The sequence below is a fragment of the Apus apus genome, chromosome 4 (assembly GCF_020740795.1).
Source record: "Apus apus isolate bApuApu2 chromosome 4, bApuApu2.pri.cur, whole genome shotgun sequence".
In the NCBI taxonomy this organism is placed as follows: Eukaryota; Metazoa; Chordata; class Aves; order Apodiformes; family Apodidae; genus Apus; species Apus apus.
Genome location: NC_067285.1, coordinates 96810660 through 96831345, shown reverse-complemented (window position 1 = coordinate 96831345; position 20686 = coordinate 96810660). Strand labels below are relative to the sequence as shown.

The 20686-nt window shown below is 39.4% G+C and overlaps 1 protein-coding gene across 4 annotated transcripts in view; it reads right to left on the bottom strand.

Annotated features, from left to right (window-relative positions):
- Window positions 1–20686, bottom strand: part of PPARGC1A (PPARG coactivator 1 alpha) — a 371513-nt gene that overhangs the window by 4502 nt on the left and 346325 nt on the right. For all 4 annotated transcript variants that reach the window (XM_051616631.1, XM_051616632.1, XM_051616633.1 and 1 more), the window contains 5 exons: window positions 12608–13520; window positions 11946–12050; window positions 11689–11809; window positions 2662–2783; window positions 2156–2307 (listed from right to left, as the gene is read on the bottom strand). In XM_051616631.1, the coding sequence (XP_051472591.1) occupies window positions 2156–2307; window positions 2662–2783; window positions 11689–11809; window positions 11946–12050; window positions 12608–13520 (1413 nt within the window). The remainder of the gene's footprint in view (window positions 1–2155; window positions 2308–2661; window positions 2784–11688; window positions 11810–11945; window positions 12051–12607; window positions 13521–20686) is intronic.

Sequence of the window (20686 nt, the reverse complement as noted above, 5' to 3'; positions counted from 1 at the left end):
GCAGCAATAATGGTCCAGCCCCTGTGACCTGCAATACCTGCTTCAGCTTTGCGAGTTGCTCAGATACAGATGACAGCCTGCTCCTAGCACAGAGGAGGCATTGTACATTTCTGGCCATGCAGGTCCAGTATGGCAATTATTGACATGGCTACAAGCACTGAATTTCCTCTAGGAGTCATCCCTGCTTAACATTGACTCTCCTCGGTTCCTGTGTCACAGCTCCTTTATGATAGTGCCCTTTTCTTGCCATTTCTTGTGTTGAATTAATCAGAACTCCCCATCTACCACTGTAAGACACATTGTGCACTAAATGTTCATTACAAGTTCTGTTGAGACAGTATCTTCTCACAGAGGAAAGGTGTTAAACTTCTGACTACTATTTTCAAGTATTTTCTTCTTTCTGTTCTCCTCTCTGTCCTTGTACTAGCTCATGAATTTTAACGTTCATCCTGCCATTTCCTTATGTAGCTCTATCAGATACTCTGTGAAATACAGGGAGAGCAGTCTGAAGTACAGAAGCTCAAGCTGTCAGCAGGACAAAGTGAAAATACTCCACTCACAGATACTCTGGGAATCCCATTCAGTATGGAGAGACCTGCCAGGGAATATTACCAGTGATGAATAATGTTCAAGAGGGTTCCCTTCAGACAACTTATTTTAAACCCCAGATTCTCTGAGATACAGAGGCAACCCTGGCTTCCTCTGTTGAAGATAAGTCAAATCAAGTCAAGACTTCAATCTGTTTTCACTGTTTTTATCAGCCTACATTTTGACAAACACTTTGCTACCTTTTATATTTAACACCAGCCCTATATCTCTTCAGCAAGCAATTGCCTTTTCTTTATATTATCTGTTTAGCCACTGAAGTGAATTATAGCATATTCATTGTGAACAATGCGTGTCATCTTTATCATTTATTCTGAAAAGACATCAATTGGCTAGAAAAAAGTGTATCTGCATTCACTTCCTGCATTGTACAAAGCTGAGGGCAGCACATACAAGATTTCATTAGCACTGTGTTACAGGGTTATGAGAGATTTTAATGACTGTGGTCATTTATTCACAAAAAAACCCACAATATCTGATTAATATAGATTCAACAGCAAAATGTCCCTTTCTATGTTATTCAGAAAAGAGTATCTCACATATCTTTAGTCTTTAGTCATACAGATATTAGGAAGGGCTTAACATTTAATGAATACTTTACATTTTAAAAGGTAACTAAGAGGTGAGTTTATAATGTATTATAGTATTACAGAAGATGTTTTGGTAGACTGCATGGCCTCTTTATGCATATACTTAACACCAGTACTCCTGCTGTAAGACTTTAAACATCTCCAAACATAGCAAGGGGAAGAATCATACCCTGACCTAGAGCATAGGACAGAACGATACATTTTTGCCCAGACAGGACTAGGACAGACCCAGATATGTTACTGCAGCCAGTATGTACATTTGGTACTGGAGTTATCACAGCATCCTTGGGTCTGGAGACTGCTAGGCATACTGCCCCACATCAGTGGGATAGCAAACACCAAGAAATTTGCTAAGCTCTCCACAGGCCTCTTACCTCATGACTGGAAGGCCCTGCAAGGAGACACCTTCATACATAGATGCTTATACACTATTTAAGAACTATCAGTTGAGATCCATGGCCTTTGCTATACTAAAGGTCAGATTTAGTCTCAGGTCAAACCTGAGAACCTATAAATTGTGTTTAAGGAGTGTCTCTGGCAAGTTCTACACATCTACAGCACAACTCATGACAAAGTAAGAATTGTAACATTTTCTGGGGTGAAGCTTTGTTCTCTGTTTATCACATATAAAAAAATCAGGTATTAAAACCAAACAGCCATAGTACAGCAGTGAATAGTAAAGCATGCAGGAGGTTTACATGGTGCTATCATTTCAATAGGGAAATGTATTGTTGAATATTGGGCACTTATTTTTGACAATTATGGAAATGGACTTTAAAGGAATTTTTACAGTCTGAAGTAGCTGAAGAGTCAGCTCAGATTGGAGCTCAGATTAGTAGACTTAAACTTCTTTCAGAAAGTGAAAACCACTTTCTTTAACCCCCCCAATGATTTAAATAATATAAGCAACAAACAAGAAAGAAGCATGTACTTTAATTCACATAAAGCAAAATACCTACCCAGGTCTGCATAGTTAGACTTGCAAAATTGCTTGTGTCCACAGAAGTACAGCTCAAAGTCAGGTTCGTTTGACCTGCGTAAAGTGTATCCATTTTCAAGAGCAGCAAAGGCGTCACAAGTGTAGCGGTAGGTGATGAAACCATAGCTGTCTCTGCAATTGGAAAATACAGTTGTGAACAAAAGCTGAAAAGAGTTAACACACATTAGTGTAACCCCTTCTTGAAAGCAAGAACTCGCAGGAGACCCAGCAGTGGAAATGCCAGAAGTACTGCATCCATTTATCAGCATGATTGTGCTGTCATGCAGCTAAATACTTATTTCTGGGACAGGAAATCTCAACTAGCAAGATTAATAAATAAGGATGAAAGAAAATAAATAAGGTTTTGAACTCAGCATGTCATCTGTCACAGCACTTACACTGGTAACTCACATACCAGTTATCTTACTGCCAGAATTTTTTACATATGGCAGGTCCAAAACAAGAAATAATCTCAAAAGTTCTTACCCATCATCCTGCAAATTTACTGTGCACTCCTCAATTTCACCAAAAGCTTCAAACCGGTCCCTCAGTTCTGTTCGGGTTGTGTCAGGTCTGATTTTACCCAGATAAATCACACGATGTTCTTCCTGTTGAGAAACAGCAACAAGGCAGGCATATTTTTAACAAATGTATAATAGAGAAGAACCTATAAACATATACATGCAAACAGAGACACACGGATATGCAGAGGATGCATAATTATAGTAATAGCCTCTTATGGCAAACCTACTGCATCTTGCTCATAAGTGAAATAGTTCTCTCCTGGAAAGCATCTAAGGTACTTAAATGACACTACCTTTGTCAGGTGGTGTGCTCCTGAAAGGTTTCACCGCTTGCTATCACTGCTCTGTCACACACTTTGTATCTTACTGCACCTTCTTCCCATTCACCCTTTCTACCACTTCCCCCCCAAGACTGTGAACTCTTCCAAACACGGAGATTCCTTTCTCTTGCCATCCATACAATACTGGGCAAAACCCATCTTAGTTGTGGAGCAGTATTAAGTAGCACAGTAATTGTGTAAGTGTACCATAGACATAACAAAATTTAACACAAACATACCATTATAAACTTAGATGACTCAGTAGCTGTGGTCACCATTACCTTTTGGTTTCTTTGAAAAAAATCCCAGACTGAAGTCCCCAGTTTTTCAGGCGAGGGTATTATTTGCTTGTTCCTTTGACACTTGGAACAAAGCATCAAAGATACTTTTAAAACAATCAAGTCATGGTCTTATCTTTCCTTTCCTGAGTGGAAATGCTCAGGAGAATGACAGAAGGATTATGAAACCCTGTGAGAGTCACTTTATGAATTTTTGGATGAACACTTTACTGAGAGTAGATCCATTCAATGAGCTGCAAGCAACGCAAAAGGCAAAAAGAATCTTCAAAACACTGACCTTTAGGTAATCAGGGCAAAGAAGCACCAGCTACACATGGCTTGGGTGTGCAGCTTTCTTGTCTCAAGATTGCCTTGGCCTGACGAACCCTAGCACTACTGGTCCTACTGCTCATCTCTTACACAACCACACATTTGTCTCATAAATCGAATGACCACCACCACCAGATTCTCAGCTGGCATAAATCTGTCAGTCAGTGGAGCAATGTCAGTTTAAACCATCAGCTTTGGCACCCGAGACCTGCGCAGAATTTAGGTGGCGAATGCCGAAGGAGCTACACTGACTGCTGAGAATTCATGACTATCATAACCTGGAGGTGCCTAAAGGCTAATAGCACCTCAACTGTGCTATGCAAAAGGCTCTAAATATAGACTTGCATTCCTGCTCAGAAACATCCCAGCCTGAAGAGACAGGTAGCTTAGTGTTACAATGCACAAAATGCATCTTTTCCATGAGTCCCCGCAGAGGCACTAGTCATTCTTGAACCCCAGATAACAGGACTACGACAAGACCAAAACACATGTAAGAAAAATAAATTACCCTGATGTCTCTTTTTCACTTGTTTGAGCACTCATTTGAGATAAAGGGATCACCAGAACTCATAGTTAGGGGGGCCCAAAATCTTGGCTCCCTGTTCCCAGGGGAGCACTCCTGCAACAGGAAACTGAAACAAATATATCTGCTTTCCAACAGAAACTCCTCACTAGCGCACTCAGTCACCCATTTTCACTGACCCTTTTCTTGGCCTCACAAATCTCAGGGGCTCATATCTAGTTAATCTTAGCTTCTGAGAAATGAAAGTGAGTTTAAAGCTCCAGAAAACAGGGATTCAAGACTCAAACACTCCTACCCAAAAGCCCTGCCCACTAAGGTATGGCACAAAGAGTGACCATTGTAACCACCTGAATCCTTTATAGTTCCATGGTCAGCCCAGCGGAGTCCCTGGTTGCTCTACCAAAACATGTATATGTTCTCCTTAAACAGTGGGATCAGATCTTATTTAGATCCTTGACACCTTTGCCTCTTTTGATTATATACGAGACTTTGGTAGTCCTCTATAACCCTGCTGGAAACGATTTAATTTCTAAATGTTACGCCTTCCGAAGTGTGTCATCCAAAAGTTGCCCTTGTTCTCTGCCATAGCAGGGCGGTTTGGAGAAGCTATCATAGCTAGAAGATGGACAAGTGTGCTCATGGGTTGCCATAAATTTAGGGAAGAGGGGTACTTTTATAGAGAGCTGCTGCTTTTTATCTCTGTCTCTACTGTGCCTGAGTCCAGAGCCCTGACCCTCCTGACAGAGGAGCTGGGTAGGGCTTCTGCAAACTAGGGACTGTAGAGTGAAAGCAACAGAGATCTGCATTTCTTCCATTTTCCTCATTCTAATTCTAGTTACTTTCAGTATGGTTGGGTGCCATAAACTTCAAAAGCAGAAAAATCTGCATATTCACAGTAACTACTTTTTCAGAGTCTTCTACCAAATCAAGGATTTAACCACTCCGAAACACTTGATAAGAAACAATTCCACTGATACTTGCTATTGAACCTAAATGACTGACCAGATGGAGCAGAACATAACATAGCAGACTGTCTAATATACTTTAGCCGAGATAATACATCTCAACTGAAAAACATAATGTTTCACTCACTGACATCAAGATTGTTATATTACAGTGTGATGGAAATAACTATTGCACACTCTTCCATAAGTCTGTGTGCATGCCTGTGCAATTTTTCCTTCTTCTATCCCTCTAATAACCTTTATATCTCTAATACTCCTTTAAGACAACTGTAATAAAACAAAACTACAATTAAAAAACCAAACCTGTTAAGCTATCATTAAGGGAATAAGTTAAACCTGCAAAATTAGGAAATTTAAATTTAAAGCTGAAACGCACCATATGTCCTCTAGTGTGCGTGCACACATGAGAAGATGTGTCTAAGCATTTTTTTTAAGCTGAGAGCCCTGATGGTGTAAGATACTGCAGAACAGAGGACTCATACAGCATTGTCTTTGGTTTGTTTGAGCTTATTTAAAGCAACTATGAAGAATGTACTTGTATTCACAGAGACACTTGCCTTTTATTCCCATTAATAATAAGTGCTATACAAGCCTAACAAGATTACAACATACCTCTAAATGTTAAAGCCCTTAATTTTATAGTAAATTACAAAGTCCATACATGCATATTAAATATGTTTTTTACTGCACTTGTTAGAGGAGATGATATATGACTTGTAAATATAGAGAACAGCACAGAAAGCTTTTGTTTTTAATTTAATGTGGGCAGACCTGGGAACCTGCAGGAAACTCCAAAAGATACTGTTCATATTTCCCTCCCAAAAGTGAAGATTATTTATTTTGCATTATAACCTTTAACTGTAGCTCATTGCTTTGCCAGGTAAAAAAACAGAAATAAAGACGAGTCCAGCCAACTCCCTCAAGCCCAAAATGGCTTCTTTTGGTTTACCTAAAGCTTCCTCTTCATAATCTTGCGCCTACTTTCTTGCAGTAAAAACATTTAATAGGCAGATGTGGCAGAAAATCTCAAACTAAAAAGCAGTATTGCAAATCTCAAATGAAAATACTAAAGCATTATAATGCAAACACAGAAAGTTTGGTAAGACACTGGTATAGGCTTCCCAGGGAGGTGGTTGAGTCACCATCCCTGGATGTGTTTAAGGGTTGTTTGGATGTGGTGTTGGTGGATATGGTTTAGGGGAGAACTTTGTAGAGTAGGCATGATGGTTGGACTTGGTGATTCCAAGGGTCTTTTCCAACCTGAATAGTTCTCTGATTCTATGATTCAAATGCCTGAGAAAATGGCACCAGGACATACCTTACAAATCTAAGGGTCAACAAAAGGATCACTCATCCTGCAAAATATTCACTGATGATAAGGATCTTTTTGTCTTGCAAAGGCTTCCTCCAAAACTTTATTTCCTTTTCCCTTCCTCATTCTTAATCATTTATTTCATAAGGAACTAAGCCATATACTCTTAGATGTATTAGTTTTTACATCACTAGGCTTCTTCACCCAACACCTGTTAGGTTTGCCTGCCCATGGTGCTGCTAAGCAGGGTCTGAAAGGAACTGATGGCAGCCACTCCAGCTGTTCCACCACATAGTGCTGCTGTCCCTGTTTGCCTTTCTGCTTTTTGTTTGTGTACCTAGTTCTGCAAGACCCAATTCATGCTTTATGTGAAGCTGAGAGAAGAAATTCAGAGGCATTTTAAAACTGGGGTCTGGCATAGGCTTGTCAAAGGCTCTGCTGCTTCTTCTAGCATGGGTGGCTGGCTGGGTCCAAGCCCTGTACCTGTGTTGTCATTCATGCCAAGGGACTTCTCACTTCCAGTATAAAGCCATGAAGGCTTTTACCCTCAGAGCTAGAGGTCAAATAACATTTGTGCAGTGGGAATGGCTGGATGGTGTTTAGAAAACAGAAGTGCTATGGATGGAAAAAGAATTAAGCTTAATATTCTGTAGTAGTAGTAGTAGTAATAATAATAACAACAACAATAATAAATAATTTTCTTTATAATCTCTGTTAAAGAAAAATAATTATGATCTGAGGGCAAGTATGAATGGCAAAAGGAAGAATCACAAAAACTGGAAAAAAAGTTAGTGCTGCCATGTTGCTAACTGAGGACTGAAACAGTTCGGCTACACTCCATAATGACTGCTAGAAAAAGAATGATGAACCAGTAAACCTCAAGATTTAGGTAATTCATTTGATACATTTTCAGCAACTCGCACAGTAAAGTCAGAGTGCCTGGGATCAAGGCTATCAAGATGAGCAATGACAAAAAAATCCAAACTAAATATACAATGCACATTGGATCCTTCATTAGTGGAAATGCACTCCATTAGAGGCTGACTCTGGTTTTGGACTTTAGAGAAGCCAAGCACTCATTTGTGAAACCACCTTTCCCCTGCCTTCCTGTTACACAGCAATTTATTTTCTTTGAAACCATGTGTTTCTTTCCGCTGCAGTGGCCTCGCAGTGCATTTGTCTTCTTACATCTGTAAGCTCTCTGGGACAGGGACTCTTGATACCTGTCTCATGGAGTCTGTCAGTGCTTAGAAATGAAAAGTGGTGATGTTAATAGTAGGTATAAAAGCTGATTTTGTTATACCTCCTGGCAGCAGCCAGTGCACGTAGTAAATGAGCTGCAGGGAAGACGTGACCGTAAGTCAGTGTCGTGGCTAGAGCAGCACAGTTAAGGAGATTCAGAACACCAGGCTGCTCATCAGACAGTCCCAACCCTGGTGCACCATGTCGATCAGGAACCATGAACTGGTGACTCCAGAATTGAAATGTGCTAACTGTATTTCTGGAGTAAAAACCCACATAACTCAGAAAAATCTGGGAGTATAACAGAAGAGAAAAGGGTCCTCAGTCTCCTTGGCAAATCACTGTGTTCTGCCTTGTTTGGGAACTGGATCCCAGGTTCTACAAAGTCCTAAGAAGACTGTCCTGCAGTTGCTCCTCAAGTTTCATGATAAGTATGTCTCCACCATGATTTGGTTAGCATTATAAAGTTAAGTAACAGACCATCCTTATGATCAGTGAGGACCCATACTAAATGAAAATGGGGATCCAGTGAAATAAGTCAAGTTCAAACTAAACTGTGCTCAGTTAGCAAGGGCAGCACAAAGAAAGTATAAATAAACGAATGAATGACATAAATATTTTTATTATTCTAACTAAAAAATATCTTGTGGACTCAGGCCATATTTTTCAAGTGTGACTGCTCAAAATTAAGACTCCAATCCACAAAAAACGCACTGAGACTCCAACAACTGGAGAGGGGAGAAGAAAATGAAGAATAGAAGAATATCACAGTACCAGATCACAAAGAGACCTTTTCTGTTCACAAGAGCACGTACCGACAGGACAAGGGGTAATGGTTTTAAGCTAGAGAAGGGTAGATTTAGGTTGGACATTAGGAAAGAGTTATTTAATGAGGGTGGCAGATCACTGGAATAGGTTGTCCGGAGAGGTGGTCAAGGCCCCCTCCATGGAAACACTGGGAGAACTTTGTAGAGTAGGGATGATGGTTGGACTTGGTGATCCCAAGGGTCTTTTCAAATCTGAACAGTTTTATGATTCTATGATTTAAGGTCAAGCTTGAGCAATCTGTTCTAGTGTGAGATGTCCCTGCTTCTTGTAGGGGGGTTGGACTAGATGACCTTTATAGGTCCCTTCCATCCAATACATTCTATGATTCTAAGTCAAGCCACCTCTGTATAGTTTTAAGTCTAGACAGGAATTCAGGAATACGTACAGGGCAAGGCTAGCCCAGGCTTCTAACTGATCTGAAGGTACTGCAGCAAAGCTGTTGTGTGCAAGACTGAAGGGGCTGCTATTTAAACACACCTCTAAAACAAGCCTCCTCAGCATTCTGCCAATACTCCTTCAGGTCTGCCAAAACACAAGCTGCTTGCATGATCAGAGGGCATTGCTGCACATACGGTTTTGACAGATGAGATTATGTGAATATTTTTCTCATCTCTTTTTCTTAGGTTTCCCACGTTTGTTGTCACACGGGAACTAATTCTAGATATTGAACCAATAATACTTGATGGGTTTTAGCTCAGTCATAACTTCTGTTCCCTTTCCAATGTGCATCTTTAACACAACTAACTCCTGAGATCATAACATGGTGCTTCTCATGAAGAATACCCACCTGCCCTGTGTAACTCCTGAGGCATTAGTACTGCCCAATCTTCAGGCTACTCTTGTAACAGTATCTGGAGTATGTGGCCATGAATCAGTTCTGGCAGCACAAGAATGGGCTAGAAAGAAAATAAAAAATTCCCCAATGCAGAGAGCAAAGAAATCTAAATTTATGGGATTGTAGAAAGAGTTCAAGGAAAGAGAGCGGAGATTCTTGTGGCTGAACAATAAATGAGTTGAGTCCCTCAAGAAAGAAGAGAGATCTATAAGCCACACACAAGATCAATTAGCCAAAAGGAGTAAGAAAAGGAGCAGACAATGCTAGAAATTATACAAATTTTATCACTGATTTAATGGGATCAGGGCTTCCCCTTTTTCTGCTGTACCCTAACCCATGCAGTTTTGCACAGGGAATAAATCAGCATGATTCAATACAGATCTTTAAAGTTAAAGTGCTGATAGACTTCAGATAAAGAAGTTAATAGGATTTAATCTACATCTCCTGCAGCTTTTACACAGGTGACTGGATTTCAAGTTTTTGCCATGTTCTGTTTATTGGCATTTATTTTTCAGTTCTCATTTATTTATGCTTATTAATAAATAATTTCATTAAGGAAGTTAATTATCATTACAATGTTAACTTCAGAAAGAAAATAAATTCGGTCTTGGTTTTGAAATGTCTGAAATTTTTAACAAAGGAAATTACAATGCAGCATATCTGGAGCTTTTTACGTTTCTTTTCTTTTTCATTTTCTCTTGATTAGCTACTTGCCAAATATTTGTTTTAAACTAAATCAAATTTTCTACCTCCACAGCAGGTTTCATGTTTATTTATGATGGTAAGGCACAGTAATTGAGAAGTAGCAAGAAACACCCATGACAGAGGTCTACTTGAATCTCTAATTTGTGCTAGATCTGAGAGAACAGACAGTAACTTACGATTGCTGGAAGGTAGTGTTCATCTCTAAGCAGATGGAAGCCAGATATTTTAAAACTAACTGCAACAATTAACTTAAATTTAGCCCTGTCTGAAGCCAAGCAAAATCATTCCATTGCCTTCACCGAGTTTCAAATCAGCACAGCAGAGCACATTACAGCTCTACATCTCGTTCTTTACAAAATGCATCTATCACCACTCTTTGTAGACAGGGCACCTGAAGCAGAGAAAAGTGAAATGATTTAATGAAGCTCACTAGAAACAACAGTAGCAGAGACAAAAACCATAAAATAGAGGTGCCTATTCCCTCTCACAACTTCTCCTTGCTGCAGACTACCCCAGTCTCTGTCAGTCTCTACACCTCCCCAGTTCTGCAGGTGTAAGAATTAGGAAAAATGCTACCAAGTGTACAAATCACCTTTTACTCCCAAGTCCACTAAAGGCACTGCAAATAAAATAATATTCACTTTGGTGAGCCTGGGACAGAGCACTACGGGAACATCTGGAAACAAAGATGAAGAGTCCCAGTCTGCACCAGTTTATGCAACAGCCAGAGGACAGACAGAACAGCACTGAAGGTACAACTGAACGGAAAGAGCAAGACACAGAAAAACAAGTAGAAAATGTTAAAGTGAGCCATGAAAATGGCTTAGCAACTTCAAGAGGATTCCAGATCTACAGCAACTCCCAATTTATCATAACCACCCCACAGTTGCCAATGGGAAACTAAAGAGGGGCAAAAGCTACCTGTCCATTTAATAGCCATTCTTCTGTCCTTCTGCAACAAGAGCCAAGAGAGCTGCTCATCCCCACTTGGGTATTTCCTTTGCCTCAGGTATTTCAGTTGTTTCACATAGAACATTGATGAATAATTTAATAATACATATTCATTGTGAAAGGGCCAGCTTTAAGTGACATTCTAAAATTGCATCACGTCTTCAGACTATTTATTTTGCTAAAATTAACTTAAAAATTAACGGAGCCAGGAAAAAAAAATTAAACTCATGCTCTTGGATCCCAGTTTTTAATTCTGTTATCTATAGACAACTACAGTACTATGAAAGTCCAGCAGTTGGTATGTAAGACAATTCCTTATATTGCTTATGTAAACAACAAATATAGAAAAGAGACACTGATTACTGGCACTCTGGTAGGTGATATATAAATAAAATGGCATGTTCATTGATAGATCTGTAGAAGAAACAGACCAGTTCACTTTTAATTGTCTGCTGTCTAGGATGAAACCTTTTCCTGGAACCTGAAAAAATTAGTATTGTAACATCAAAACACAAATTGTTATGAAAATACATATTTTCCTAAAACTTAAAATACTAAGAAGTACATGTAAGGCGATTTTTGTATCTTGTTTTTTTGTTTATAAAAAAGAAAGAAAATGAAGTCTGAGTTCTAGCTTTAGAAATCTAGGAAAAGAAACAGAAATCTATTTCAAAATGAAAGTTATCTTCACAGTGCTTACAATTGCTTTCTGTCTCTGTCTCTCCCTTTGTTTGGCCCTTTCAGATTCCCGTTTTTCATACTCTTTGCGGTATTCTTCCCTCTTCAGCCTTTCATGCTGATATTCCTCATAGCTGTCATATCTAGGAAACATAACTTAGTCATTAAATCAAGCACCTGCATTTGTGAATGTAAAATTAGTAATACAATTTCTGGAATGCTTTATTATATCTTGAGAACCAGCTGCAAAGCAAACCAAATGCAGGCAAAAGGCACTACCTGGGTCTGTGACTGTACGGTGATCTGGATCGCGACCTTGTACGTGAGGGAGAACTTCTGTATGCTTGATGTCTACAGTGGCTGGACTCATAATAGCAACAAGATCTGCAGGAAGAAACATTCACCTCTGTCATTTAGTTTGAATCTATTGACACTGTTTTCTACCTCTTCCCTGAACTTACAATTTCTTCTAACCTACCAGTGAGATTTTCCAGTGACAGGTTGCAATCTTCTAGTCAACTAAGCGAGCCTCAAGTGAATTCCCCCCTCCACCCTTCTGTAATGTTCCTTATTGAGGCTAACACAGAGCAGAGAGTCAGCCACTGTCAACTTCATCTGATAGGGACTGCAGCTAGATTGGCACCAGGCAGCTCGCAGATAATGGGAAAGGTTAGTTGTGTACATCTCTCACCAATTGCTCTGTTGCTGACCTGACTGGCTTCACTCAGAAAGTGTAAACTTGGCAAATTTAAAGCATAATGGCAACAAGTGTTTCTGTAGCAACCCTGTAACCTTCACAGTTAATCAGCACAGGAACTACAGAACAAGTTGCACTGGATTAAGTTATTTCTTTTTTTTCCCTTTCTTTAAGTTGCTTTATGCTTTTGCTGTCTTCCATGTAATTAACTATGGTGATGATACATGGATTTTCTGTACTGTACCTTGAAGAGGATCTACTACAAGGTGACCTTGACCTCGATCGGGAATACGGAGAACGGGAACAAGACCTGCATTGAGGAAAGGACCTTGATCTAGAGCGTGTCCTTTGGGATCTTTGAGAAAATAAGGATTTGGGTGGAGACACTGAATCTCTGCATGGAGAGTTAAAAGAAGAGCAAGAAGGCGAGACATTGAATAATGAATAGGCTTGTGTCCCATCCCAAGGGTAGCATAGTTTATCACTTTCGTCTTCACTGTCATCAAAGAGACCATCCATTGCTAGTCCTGAATTTATAAACATAGGTAGTTTGGAGAATTGTTCATTACTGTAATCACTGTCGCTTAGTTCTCTGGTCTTATCTGCTTCTTCATCAAAAACAGCTTGGCTGGGGTGACCAAAATGCTTATTCAGTTCAGCCCGAATTTCCTGGTCTTGGAGCTGTTTTCTGTTATTACCGTGGGATCCCTGCTTACTTGTCTGTAAAGTCTCTTTCTTGAAATACAGGTCTTCTTCTAGAGAAGAACAAATCTGACACTGCCACCCAGGTGAAGAATCCTTAATTTCTACTTGTCTGGAGTCGTGAAGTTCCTGGGATACTTTAATGTGTATTTCCGATTTTGAATTCACAGATTGACAGTAATCGTGGTCACCAAACAGCCGCAAACTGGGCCGTTTTGTCTTTCTCTCCTCATGTCCACTGGACAGTACTGTAGTCTTGCTAAGCTGTGCGTACAGCTCAGACTGTTCTGGACCCTTCTTGATTGGGTTATTTCCTTGAGAACCTGAAGACTCACTATAACGGGGCTTTTTTGAAGGTGGTACAACAGTCTTGCATGATGACTTTGGCTTGGGTGAAGTCCTGAAAGGATTATCCTGGTTGGCTTTATGAGGAGGGGTTGTAGGTGGAGTTAGGCCTAAGGGGAAAAAAAGGCGGAACACAGTATTTTTAAGCACACATACAACAATCACAAAGGTGGCTCATGTGCTTCTTTAAAACAGATGCAAAAAAGGACCCATTCTATGTCACTTTAACACTACTTATACTGGAATCAGACACCACGGGTCTGGTAAAAATGATAGCAACAGTACTAATGCATTGTCATGAATCTTCAGCATAATTTCTGCCCCTCCCCTTCCTCCATGACATCCGCCTCCCTCCCTGTAGATTTTGAGAGAAAAGATCAAGAGATTAGAAACCAAAATACTTTTTTGTTAAAAATAAGATTTTTATAGAAAAATCAAAAGTCAAAGGACTAGCACTGTCAAAAACCTAAAGGGACTAGACAAAAACCTGAATAAAAGCAAGCTCAAGAAAAATAAATGACTGCTACCAAAGGAACCTCAGTAGGGCACAGAACTTGAATGCCAGGATGTACAGCAACTCCACAACTCGACTGCAATGACTCCTTGTCTCCACAGTTCATTAACTTAGGAAACCATTATTAATGTATGTATAATACATTCTTGTAAGCATAACTAATACATTTTGTCTGAAATATGGTTCTGCAACTGAAACCCAGGTGAACAATAGGAGAACCGTAACTGTAATGAACCATTGCATTTAAAACTAATATTAGCAAGAGTCATGAAGTAGGGAGGCAAAAATAGCGAGATCAGTATTCAAAGACTAAAGATACCACTAACCATCAGGATTGCTCACATAACTGCAATAGATTGTATCAACACGGTGAGACAAAATTGCAGGAAGGACTACAGCCCATTCAAGTAAAACCTGGGAACCGAAGGAGCATCATTCAATTATTTTTAAAATGGTAGAATATAGCTCTCAATGTTTTTTGTAGAAGTAACAGAATTTCTTCAGAATAACAGCAGACTGCAGCCACTGCTCAGGAAATAATTAACTCTTCAGGATGGTACTTGGTATGTTATATTTGAAAAATCTCTTTCTGTCCAACTGAACCTAGTGTAATTTAAAAGTATACATGCTGAAAATTAAACAAATTAGACCCAGACTAGGCAGTTGTCCTAGATAATCCAGACCATCCTTAAGAACTCCAGGGGTTGGTGCTGCCCCAAGATTCCTTCTTCTAGCACAAGCAATGAACTTTCCATTACTTCCTTAGCAAGAATGAAAAGAGAGGGCAGACACACAGGAAACGTGCATTTCAAACATGGCTATAGAGTTTTGTTTTGTATTTTTAACCATGCAACAGAGCTCAGCAGATCAATGCAAATGGAATATGTTTTACAGTGTTTTGCTGCAAAGAAGGAAAAGCATCCATCATTGCCTAGTGCTCCCTAAGGAGCATAAATGGAGACTGGGAGTCCCATTGCATTAGCTGCAATGAATTTGTTCCAGAATAAAAGATAGGAGTACCAAGACATGAATACTTGATGTGAGAGAGAAGTTTGATTTTGTCTGAACGTTTGGAAAAAAATGGTTCTGAGCTGCCTGTAGCTATGTGAAGACTTTGCCTAATGCCACAAAAGTCAGGGAAACTGAGGCAAAGATAATGATACCTAAAATTCTAGTGATCTCGAAATGGAAATTAATAGTGAAATAGTTTTGCACAAAGTCATCATTGTTATACTATTTCCTTTGAGTCCTCATTTTTTAGTTCCTTACTGAAAATTCACTTGAGTCAGCCATATGTATTTTACATATGGCTCCTCACTAACAAATATTTTTTATTACCAAATTAATTTTTGGTAAAATGAAGAGAACAGTCCTCTTCAAAATGCCGCAGTAATAATTTCTGAGGTAAAACTTTGGACTCACATTCAACAAAGGCTTCAGTATGCAAATACTGTTTTCTATGGAAAAAGTGAAGAACTGTCACTTCTAATCATGAAATTATACAACCCATGAGAATCTTTGGGGTTGGTTAAAGATTTTTTGGATGTAGTTTTAGAGAAAGAATGAAATAGAAACACAACCACTGCACAACGAACATGCATATTTCAGAATTTCAGGTAAACAAACCCCAGAGACAATCCAATATTCAAAATAAAATACTGCTTCTATTTCAAGTTCTTTAAAGCTAGCCCCAGCAGGAAGCAAGCTAAACATAGAGCAGAACAATTTTCAGAAGCTTGACGAGGAGTCCAACAATCTTTAGAAGAGCAGGAAAAAACCCCTACCAAAAAAATGCTTGCAAAAGTACAGACTGAGCTAAATTTACTGGCACTTCTCTTGCTGGCAGAACTGTGCTGGGACAGCCTAAGAAAGGGCTTCCTCGTGGCATTTTGGCTTTTTTCCTGGTTTTCAGCAGAAGCAGGAAGTGCACAGGCATGTAGAAATAGATAAAAGTTGGAAAATGTTCATTAAACTTTTGAACAAAACTCCATCAAGGGATGAAGGAGGAAGAGAAGTTTTGAATTCATGTCACCGTTATAAAGTCCACCTTCAGCGTGTCCCACGACCAATCTCCAAGCCATGAACTTTGAGAAAACTAGTTGGCTGTACACTTACTGATCTTCACGCTAATCCTAGGTAATCTTCACTGAGTGCCGTGATCCCACATCACCGACGTACAATATTCTATAACCGTTGGATTATTTTCACACGCACCAATTTCTCTGCCAATGTGTACATTTTAGTGTTTCAAGTACAAGGTATGTTCTGTGCTCTCTCTTGAACTTAGCAGGTTTTGACAGATTTATGGAAGGACAGATGGCCATTACGGGCTGAAGGCTGACAAGAGGCAGTTCAGAGCATTGTTAACACACTTGCACAAACTCTCAGCAGTGCAGCGCTGTGCAGAATGTAATTCAGACTATAGCTTTTTTATTGCTGCCTATTTTCTTTTGTCAAAAGAGCCTGCTGTGCACAGCAACAAATGGCTGCCATTACCCAGAATGTAATGGGTGTCAGACAAATCACGTAACACAAACAATCAAGAGTATGTAGGTCATATTTCAACAGAGCACAACCTTAGCAATATTTATGATTACTGCATTGAAATGTGCTCTATAATAAACAAGTACCTCTACATCACTCACACTTATGTACTTCTGCACAGCAAATCTGTTAGAAGTGGTACATACTCTACAATCATCCCCCTTAAACGGCCTTTTTTCTTTTTAAAGTAAAAGGCAAGTATTTTTTTCAGCACATGCTACAAAACCATTTTCTTTGTTGGGACTTTTCTATAATTGAATGGCTTTGGTAAATGGTACGTTTGCACTTTGCCTTGCTACATCTATATACTAGAAATTCTCTTGCTGATCTTGTGCCTGAAAATAGAGTGCAGCAACTTGCTAGCACTGTTGCCGAAGCAGCACCACTCTCCCTGTGTCTGTGCAACAAAACATGTTTGCACACGTGTTGTCTGCCACCTTGACCAAGCGACTTCTTTCAAGAAAGTCTCTGGGAGAGGGAAACTACTTTTGACACATTCCAAAACTCCACATAAAAAAACCCCCATAGTGACTAATTTAGCATAGCTAGGGTGATAAGCAGAAATCAGGAGAGTGCCTTTGCATAAAATGTGACATCTTTACTTTCTAGAACTGATTTGCAATGCTGTTTTACATAGACACCGATCTTTTTAAAACTCCACTGTAACTGTTATGATTTAAATGTTTGATGAGTTTTGTTGTGCTTTGAGGAGGCTGAGAATTAATGTCTTTTGGGGAACGCAGCCCTGGAACCTTTCTACACGTGCACTGGGCTTTTGAGAAGCACTGAAAATGAATGCTTTTATACCTTCTAAGTTTGAAAATGGATTGTCAAGAGAAACATTCTTTAAGGCCACTTAAAAAACTGAAAACAAGATAACAGTTCAATTGAGTGAAAGAATCAGAAGAGCTTCCATGTGGCACAAGATTGCAGAATCCAGGAAAATATAATGAAATTAAATAGCCATCATATAATAAAAAACTACATGCTTGTTGATTATTCAGTTTAATCCTGTTGTCAGTGCTGCAGAGAATAAACACAGATGCCTGAAAAGATCAAACAATTTACTAGATTTTGCTCCCTCTGGACAACTCCCTGCATCTCACATCTCATTTTATCTCAAATCATTCTGAGGTCAAACAAGTTGTTATATGATAGATTCTAAGTATTTGTTCTGACAACTGAGAGGTAACACAGATCTAGAGATGGGCAAACAGCAGGGTATAAGCAATCCTCAAGGGTGATCATGAATTCCAAATCACTGTTCAAGCTGATTGTGTTCATACAGCCTTTTCTGCTATCTTTTTTGATTTTTTAAACTTTGCAACCAATAAAGACTGGTTAGGAGTTTTACATTCATGTAAATTACAAGGATCTGTGTGCAAATGAGAGACTTTTCACCAAGTCACCTGATGTAGATAAGAGTGTGAAAATAGCCTTCCCATTACTGACTGAGCCTTAAGTGTGTAAACCCATTTCATCCACTTACACGATGACTTTGAGTATTCAGGAGTGAATGTTTAAAAAGACACTGAGAGAGCAGGAGCCATGCCATCTAACTTCTGGTATTTAAAAGTTCAACAGAAAGTCTAAGACAACCATTGAGGAGCCCTTGAACACCAAGAGAAACAGCCTCCTCCAGAGAATGAGTCACCCTCCTGGTTCCTGTGCCTGCAAGTGCCCCCTCAACCTGACAGATAACAAATAGGAAAGAGGTCTTCCAGTGACACAGAAACTTCCTGTGTTCCTAGAAGACATTGGAGAGGTTCAAGCCCATGGCCTCTCAGCAGGGCACTGGCAATGCAGCTAGATGTGGAAACAAAGGCAGAAGGATGGCTTGTGAGCCTCTTATTCCAAATGAGACTTGCCTTACACAGAAATTTTATCCACTACATTATCATCACCTAGACTCCCTCCATATCATGATGTTCTGGTCCATTTACATTAGAATAGTATTAGGAATCAGCTGCAGGGTATTAGGAATCAGACAGCAAGGGACTATCACAGGTCACCTATTTCAAATGCATTCAAAGAATTCTTACATGTAGTTTGAAAACACTAGAAAAATATTTGTTCCTTGTAATTTAAAAAAACAGTGTTTTGACAGTTTAAGGGAGGACAAACTTACTTATTCACAACTACTAACAAATCCATTGTAAATCAAGATACAGCCTCAGCCAGAGAACAGTTTCAGTTTGACTTTAGATACATGAATCCAAAATGTGCATGTGACGAAGATTGATGGCTCTTGTGGGAAATGCTTTTATTTATTTATTTTTCTACTATATAGTTAATTCATCAGTGAGGGAACCAACATTGTTTTCAGCAGAGAGATCAAGGGAGCTGCTATTTATATTAAAATACTTCGTGCTTCGATAGTGCGAGCAGCACTGCTAATGGTCTTTTCAATTCGGCAGTGAGATCAAGGCAACTCCTATTTAAATTATAATAAATAGTGCTCATACAGTGCAAGCTGCCCTATATAAGGACAATGAGCAATGCGGTTATCTGGATATAATTTGGAGTTGCCAGGGTCTCACTAAAGAACTCTGTGGTATTATTAATCACTACTGACACTATTTTTTTTTTCTTTTTTTTTTTCAACCAAAGTGGGTCCCAATTCTGCCATGATTTACTCAAATACACTAAGTTCTTCAGTACTTGACATTGTTTCTGTTATGTACTTGTTTGCTTTCAGCAGACTCATTAGACAAGACACTACTGCAATAAAATGAGTTAAAAAGTAAGACTTGCACAATCACTCATCTTTTTATAGATTTATATACATATATGAATGTGGAAAAAAGCCTATGTGTATGTGAAGGCAGAGATCAATACAGTTACTATGTGATGAAATACAATTTCCTGAAACCTTCTCACCAGGTACTGTGAAGACCAGAGCCAGTGCAACACAAAGTCCAAGAGCCACCATCATGTACACTGACTGGTAACACTGCTCCAGCTCCCTGGCCACACATGCTCCACCAGCTCTAATTCTTCCTGATTATCATTAGTTTATTTCCTAGATAGACTATTTTTTTGCAGAGTGGAAAAAAAAATTCTTGTTTTCATAGTACAACATTCCTGTTCACATATTCATCCAGTTGTGCTATTTCACAGCATTTTTAAATGCTCTAGTTCTCCTGGTTACATTGTCTAAGACAACTACAGAGCTGTTTTGTTTCCTCCTCTGTGCACAGCTGATGGAGCGGAATGAATTTGGTAATACCAAGACCATTCCTGTTGCCATTATGGAGGCAATACTAGTGGACTATTCAGGGGTCAGACAGACTCTCAATTTCTGTCTAGTCAGCTGATGGGAAGAGCAGGCTGCTGACTTTCTGGCTAGGAAAAAACACTGCTCCCTTCAGTGATTTCAACGGCTGCTTGTACCACTCTGCTGTAGTCACCTCATCTGCCCCTTTCAGTTGGCAGCACTAAGCACTGACTTACCAGTGTGCTTACAAATGGGCACCCTTGTGCAGATTTGCTCTCCAGTAATGATAAAAAAGGCTTCTCCATGCTTCAGGCCTACTACCACTGAACGGAACAATCCTGCTGCATACAGTGAATTTTGCCGTGTTTGTGTTGGTTTCCCAAAAAGAAGGTGCATTGGAAGGATGATTCCTTTTCTCATGGGAGGAATTATTCACACTGCAGGTTTTCAGGACACAGCAGAGGAAAGTGTGCATGTTTTAATGCTGAACTCATGAAGCTTCTGAAAAAGTGAAATGATGGTTGTAGGGAGGTGAAAGCCCAAAATAAATTCTTGGGCCTGCTCTTGTGTAAAAGCTGCCACTGAATTTAGGAGCCCCAAGCTGATTTATGGTACCTGAAGACATATTTTGCAATACCCCTCAAAACGCTACATGTCACATAATTTAAAGCCCACTGTTATCATGAGAGAAATACATGTCAAGTATATCTCTTTTCAATATTACACAACTGAGAAAGAAAACAGTCTTGGTAAGAACTCAGGTGGAACTCATTGTGAGCTCTTGTGCTCAGCTCTGGACACTTCACGAAAACTGAGGCAAAACAGAGTTCAGAGGAAAGCAGTAAAACAGATCTGAGTCTGAAGAAATTGACTTTGGTGGGAAGAAGAACAGATGAACTAAACGAGTGCAATGGGTGATGCATTAACTAAATCAGCATATGAGAAAAAATCTACAAATCTGCCAAAGGTATGAACACCAGGGATCGGAAAAGAGGAGGAGG